Source organism: Charadrius vociferus, unplaced genomic scaffold (assembly GCF_000708025.1).
Source record: "Charadrius vociferus isolate BGI_N301 unplaced genomic scaffold, ASM70802v2 scaffold621, whole genome shotgun sequence".
NCBI classification, from domain to species: Eukaryota; Metazoa; Chordata; class Aves; order Charadriiformes; family Charadriidae; genus Charadrius; species Charadrius vociferus.
In genome coordinates this window covers 400,133-406,644 of record NW_009646926.1, presented here as the reverse complement: position 1 = coordinate 406,644, position 6,512 = coordinate 400,133, and the positions used below count along the sequence as shown (strand labels likewise).

Below are 6,512 nucleotides of genomic sequence, written 5' to 3'. Positions count from 1 at the left end.
GAATAACTAGTGCCTGGTTTGATGTGTATTGCATCAGGCAGAGGGGCTTTTGAAAGAGATTAAATTTCCCTATATAATCGACTATCTGTGTGTAAGTCTGACTTCACATTTTAAGAGTTTTAACACTGTCACAACAATGCATGAAGAGGCTAATTTTCTAACTGTTACTGATTTTTTTTATATATTTTTTTTTTTTTTTCATATTTGTGGAAACTTGACCATTCCTTTAGATCACTGAAAACCAAACAAAGGCAGGTTGGCCAGGGGCCAACAAGGTTGGCCAGTCCTTTTCCATTCACACCGCCCGTTACTGCAGTTAAATTTCCTGAGGCTCTGTAGACAAACTGTTAAACCTTGTCCCATGCGGGGCACGCGGTAGATTCTGCAGTGTAGCTCACCGTGCACCAGCCTTCCCGTGTAGAAATATCCGGAAATAAATTCGACCCATTTCACCTATTTTTATTAGCTTGTGCAAGGAGGGTGTGAAGGGAAAAGTTGCCGTGTCTGGCTGGGACTCACTTGCAGTTCTGACGAACGCCAACCCGTGTCCCCAAGAAATAAAAGGTGAATTTCACAGAATTCACAGAATTGTTAGGGTTGGAAGGGACCTCTGGAGATCATCTAGTCCAACCCTCCTGCCAGAGCAGGGTCACCTACAGCACGTTACACAGGACAGCGTCCAGGCGGGACGCTACTGCTAAGCTGCTACATTACTAAAATGGTGTTATCTGCCTTGTAAACTTTTCGCTTTGCAAACAAACTTTATAGGGTTATTTTTGGTGGTTTGGGTGGGGTTTGTTTTTGGGTTTTGGTTTTTTTTTGGTTTTTTTTTTTTAAGGTTACTGTAAGTACATATTTTTCATTTGGACAAATTTTTAGCCACCTAGTGAAACTGCTCAGAAAACGTTGGGTCCCTTTTAGTCTCATTCATTTTTTCTCCTCTCTTACTTTTCAGAATTTTACTTCCTCTCCCCCTTGCTGCCTTCCCCATCCCTACTGTCCCCTCCCCCACCCGGAATGACCTCCCTCGATCTGCTGGCCACACTCTTCTTGATGCACCCCAGGATGCCATTCGCCTTCTTGGCCGCCAGGGCACATTGCTGGCTCCTGGTCATCCTGTTGTCCACCAGGACTCCCAGGTCCCTCTCCACAGAGCTGCTCTCCAGGAGGTCAGCCCCCAACCTGTACTGGTGCATGGGGTTATTCCTCCCCAATTTGTCACCTGCAGTGGGGTTCTGTGTTCTCCCGAGTGTGTGTGACCTGTGTGTGTTCCCAGGGCATTTGCAGACTTAGTTTTAATTTTTGTAGCCAATGGGCAAAATTGACTTGCCAGTTAATAGATGTTCCCATTACTCCGTGGTGCTGAGCCTAGAGGAGGGAGCGCATCGGAGCCTTGGCACCTCTTCTGTGTTCTTGCCGTCTTGGATGTTCTCTCTGTGCGTGTGCATGTATATGTGTGTGTGTGCGCATAGGTAAAGCAAAGCAAGGTATCTGGAGGTGTTTAACAGACAGGCAGACGTGGGGCTGAGGGACATGGGTTAGTGGTGTGTTTGGCAGTGTTAGGTTGATGGTTGGACTCGATGATCTTACAGGTCCCTTCCAACCTAGACAATTCTGCAATTCTATAAGGTGAAGCCTATGGACTTACCACGTCCTCCCCTGGGGCCAGGCTGCCGTGCCCACGCGCAGTGGGAAGGGGCAGTCACCTCTGCCAGTGACATCTCTGCCGTCCGCACTGGGCTGTGTGTCCCACCTCCTCACGAGACAGAGATTTTATTGACAGACTCCAGTGATGGGTTTAGGAAGACTTTTATTTAAAGCATAAAATTTGTGCGTCCCTTTTTAGAAATCAATACAGGAAGAGTTTAGACTTTTCCCTTTGCTTAGCCTACATCCTCCAGCTACGGCTGCTGTTTATTATCACATTAATTGCAACTACGCTCTAGCTGCGAATGGCCAGAGACAGGAGCCTGGGCTTGGTTTAGTGAGTTTTAGTATTGGAGTGTGCTGAATTGGCTGAGCCCCCTCAGTGGAGCTGCTCCAGTGAGGATCTGGATGAACCCCAAGGACGAGCAGAAGCTTCAGCCTCCAGCGAGTCCATGTCTTCCCAGCAAGGCTGTGGGTGACAGCGCTGGTGGGTTTGTGCTGTGGGCACACCAGCTGGAAGCATCATCAGAGACCACAAAGCAGCATCCACATAAGCCGGTACTGACCATCACTGCCAGCACAGGCTGGTCCAAGAATGAGACCTGGTGGCACACAAGGCTCCGAGCCACCGAACCTGGCATGAGCTGACCCAGGGTGGCCCATGGCTGGGCTTTGCTGTCTGCCCCTTATGCGTGGTCAGTCACTTGGCTGGTGGCCGCGTTGCTGCCGAGCCCTTTCCAGGCACGGAAGCTGAAGAAGGTGCTCACCCTGTAGGCAATCATTGTGAGGCAGGCGAAGAACTGGAAGAGGAGCACACCCCATGTGTTAAGTGCAGTGGCCACCCCAGGCCCGTGGCCCTCACCTTCCCACTGCTACTTACAGACGCCGCGGCTCTCCGGTTGTAATCCCACTGCCGCCAGGACGTAGGCTGGACAGCGGCTGCGCATGTTACGAAGGCGGTGATGTACAGGATGGTGGCTGCAGCGTTGAAGATCATCAGCTGGGGAAAGCAAAGAGGAGGTCGTGAGGTCTGGGCTCAGACTTGTACATGCTGGGATGAGCAAAAGGCTCTGTTTCACATTCCTCCCTCTTCCCCAGGAAAACCAGAGGAAAAGGGTCCAGCCCCTCACACTGGGAACAAACCTCAGGTTAATATCTCATTAAATGCACCCCAGGTTGTGCTGAAAGGTTTCTGGTTGACACCACGACTGCAGCAGTGACATGGTGGCCGTAACTTTCTGGATTGATACAGGACTCCCTGTTTTGAAAAATTTCTATGCAATTGAAGAGCAGAACGAAACAATGTCATTGTGCAAAGTGCAGAGGACTTTGTTCCATCAGCCCAGAAGAGCCTGAAGCCCTGGTCTTCTCAGAGCATCTCCCCAGGATGTTTCCCACTTGGTTTCCCGCCTCGCTCCCTCTTGGCTACATACCACGAGGGGCCAGGGGATCATGTAGAACTTCAGCTGAAGCTGCAGCAGGTAAATCACGAAGAAAAGGATTGTTACTATCCAGAAGAAGATAGACACGAACATCACCCAGCCATATGCCGCGTGGAGGTGGTACGTTGTGTCGGCGATGAGAGCCCACACTAGTAAGCCAAGCACCTGTGGGATGAAACAGGGAAAGCATTGAGGTGGTGGTTCCTGCAGGTGGAAAGCAGAGCATAGCCCATGAGCCTGGGCTCACCAGCACCTAGAGCCGTTGTGTCACCCTGGCTCCAGCAAAGCAAGGCTGGACCCTGGGGACAGCTCAGGATGGGGAGCCCACCTGGGACCCTCGTTGCTTGGGGGTGGGATTGTACCCAGGAGCCAGTACAGGGATGTCCTGCAAGGCAGGAGAGGTGAAACCTGGGCATCCTTACCACCGAAGGTCCCTTCTCAACCAAGAAGCCCCCAAACCTGGGGCCACTCTGTGCAGGTGCTGGCTCAGTGTTAGGGACATTCCATGGGCTGCATGAGAGCTGGATGTGGGGCCTCCCGGCGTCACAACTCAGCCTTGACCTCCCTCAGGTGCAGCATCATTTGAAAAAGGAAAAGCAATCTTCTCGGCTCCTCTCCCCTGCCTGGTTAGGTCTGGTCTGGTCTGGTTTATACCTCCTGTACATACCCCTTCTAGGGCTCACCGTTCCCCATTAAGCAGGTTTAACTGCATAGCAATGGCAGCACTGTGTGCCTGCAGTCCCAGCCACAAAGAAAAAAAAAAAACACCAACCAGCAAAAACCAGGCAGGTGAGTCCATTGAGTCCATTTCTGGGTCTGCTCAAGGAGAAATAAGCAGAGCTGGGGCAGAGCTGGTTTCTGCCCTCCCCGCAGCCCCCGGCGCAGCCCGCAGGGCAGAGGCAGGGAGCAGGTCTCCACCCTCGGCTCTCTGGCGGGCAGGGATGGAAGAACCCAGCCCAGGTGGTGTTTCATGTATTTATTTATTTTTTTTCTTTCCCCTCCCCGTGCTGTGTTCACCCCTGATCTTTGGACTCTGGAGGAGATGCTGTCCGGCTTCACCCGCAGCTATGGGGCCAGGGAGCAGCTGCCTTCTCCACCATCCCGTCCCTGGAGCAGCAAGCTTGTGGGTATTTTTTTATTTAGAAAGCCCCTAACCCATGATGGAGCAAGCAGAGGATGAGACAACAGCACACAGAATCATAGAATTGTTGAGGTTGGAAGGGACCTTTAAGATCATCAAGTCCAACCATTAACCTAACCTGACAAAACCACTTCTAAACCATGTCCTCAGGTTCCACATCTACCCTTTTCTTAAACACCTCCAGGGATGGTGAATCCACCCCCTCCCTGGGCAGCCTGTTCCAATGTTTGATAACCCTTTCAGTGAAAAAAATTTTCCTAATATCCATTCTAAACCTCTGCTGACATAACTTAGGACCATTTCCTCTGGTCCTATCGCTTGTCAGCAAGGAGAAGAGGTCAGCCCCCACCTCTCTACCCCCTCCTTTCAGGGAGCTGTAGAGAGCAAGAAGGTCTCCCCTCAGCCTCCTCTTCTCCAGTCTAAACACCCCCAGTTCCCTCAGTCGTTCCTCATAAGACTTGTCCTCCAGACCCCTCACCAGCTCCATTGCCCCATAGCGATGGAGCCTGGAAAAGAAAGGCTGTTGCAAAGCAAATAAATGGCACTTTCTGTGATTTGCCCTGTTTGTTCTGAAGCCTCAACCACAGCCCGTTGCACTGGGACATGGAGCCGGGGCTCCGGCAGCCAGCAGGGTGCTGGTGGGCTCTGCTTCACCCTCCTTCATCACCTCCCGGCTGGACCAGAGCAAAGTAGGGAGCTTTCCCACCCGCTTCCTGGGGAGCAAGGATGCTCCAGCCCTGCACCCTCCGTGTTTCCCAGCACAACCTTGACGGCAAGGCTGGGTGGACAACATGCCCCAGATGCCGCCGCAATATATTCTGGTCCCCAACTGGGGTTGGGAACTCTTTGGGCAGAGCCAGGTGAAGCCACGAGCACCACCCGGCTCCTGCACTCACCTCCGCTTTGGCTTGGGAACCGCGGAGTTGTCTCCCACTGGCGGGGAGGAGAAGGGCTCTTTGGAAAAGCTGCTCTGCCCCTGCGTAAGCCGGCATTGCTTATTGTCACCGCAGAAACACAACGGCCTTTGTCCTGCCCGAGTACACCGCCCTGCTGCTCTGCTGCCCCGACAATGCCTCCTTGTCTCTCACATCCATTTCTAACACTCGTGATCGCAAAATATGCGTCGGGGAGAAATATGTATAGGAAAAAGCCCGGTGTGCTCCGGGAGCAGGGGGTGGCACGGGGGAGCTGCCCTGCTCCGGCTGCCAAGGGAAGAAAGGCGGGAGGGAAGTTTTGGGGAGCAGTGGGTCTCAGTGGATGGGAGGTGGACAAGCGTGTTTAATGGGATGGCCCCAGCAATGGGCTGGAGAGGTGGGACCAAGGGCAGGGTTGAAGGGTCCCTTCTGCTGATCCTCGCTCTGTCTCTCCTTCCTGATGCTCTGGCAAGACACCCCCCGGCAGAGCCCTTCCACGGCCCTTCCCTGAGCATGTGTTCCTGTGTTACAACCAGCTCAGCCATGCCCAGGGAGCTGGAGCAGGGGGCCAGGTCTGTGCAAGCTGTTTACGAAGGTATTGTTAGATATAAGGAAGAAATTTTTTTACACTAAGGGTGGTGAGACACTGGCCCAGGTTGCCCAGAGAGATGGTGGATGCCCTATCCCTAGACACATTTCAGGCCAGGTTGGACAGGGCTCTGAGGAACCTGATCTAGTTGAAGATGTCCCTGCTCGTGGCAGGGGGGGTGGATCAGGTGGCCTTTAAAGGTCCCTTCCAACCCAAACCAGTCTATGATTCTGTGGTTCTGTGTTTCACAACAGCTGCTCACAGCACGTCCTGCTGCCACCTCCCCCCGCCCCCAGCGCTGCCCCAGGGAGAGGGGACAAGCAAACAGGCTCCCCCCCAAAGCAGTGAAGCACCACGGGCAAACACTGGGGCGGGTCATGCATGGCGTCATACGCAGCTGAACTCCCACCCCTGCACACACATGCTGCACTTGAGGTCCCGGGTACCGGGGGAGAGCAGCAGCAGGAGTTTATTCTGCGGTTGCCACCAATGCTGAAGCAATAGAGAGGTGATGCTGCTGCCCGTTTTGGTGGTGCAAAGACCACTGGGCTTGGCTGAGAGCAGCCACCAAAGCCTGGCTGCCGGGGAGGACAACCCGGGGGGCTGAATCCCGTGGGCACCCTGGGAGCAACCCCACACACCTCAGTCGGGGTCGCCGTGCTTCATACAGCCCCCCCGGACCCTGCCAGGGGCTGTGGGTGCCAGGATGGGACCCACTGGCCTGTGCCATGTGGGGATGCCCGTGCGGATCGGCTCGTGCCCGGTGCTGGCATCGAGCC

At 53.7% G+C, this 6,512-nt stretch overlaps 1 protein-coding gene across 1 annotated transcript; it reads right to left on the bottom strand.

The window, feature by feature from the left end:
* Nucleotides 1-2,203: 2,203 nt before the first annotated feature.
* PLLP (plasmolipin) lies at nucleotides 2,204-5,222 on the bottom strand. The gene is made up of 4 exons (XM_009894488.1): nucleotides 5,127-5,222; nucleotides 3,081-3,254; nucleotides 2,528-2,647; nucleotides 2,204-2,447 (listed from the first exon to the last, which is right to left on the bottom strand). Exons 1-4 carry the CDS (start codon nucleotides 5,220-5,222, stop codon nucleotides 2,334-2,336), a joined length of 504 nt encoding a protein of 167 aa, XP_009892790.1. The 3' UTR covers nucleotides 2,204-2,333.
* Nucleotides 5,223-6,512: the final 1,290 nt, after the last annotated feature.

What these genes read in the sequence shown, in the direction of transcription:
- PLLP (XM_009894488.1), bottom strand. Translation starts at nt 5,222, where the DNA reads ATGCCGGCTTACGCAGGGGCAGAGCAGCTTTTCCAAAGAGCCCTTCTC. An exon ending in GTTCCCAAGCCAAAGCGGAG is followed by an intron (nt 3,255 to 5,126) that starts GTGAGTGCAGGA and finishes TTCATCCCACAG; the next exon opens with GTGCTTGGCTTACTAGTGTG. An exon ending in TGATCCCCTGGCCCCTCGTG is followed by an intron (nt 2,648 to 3,080) that starts GTATGTAGCCAA and finishes TGCTTTCCCCAG; the next exon opens with CTGATGATCTTCAACGCTGC.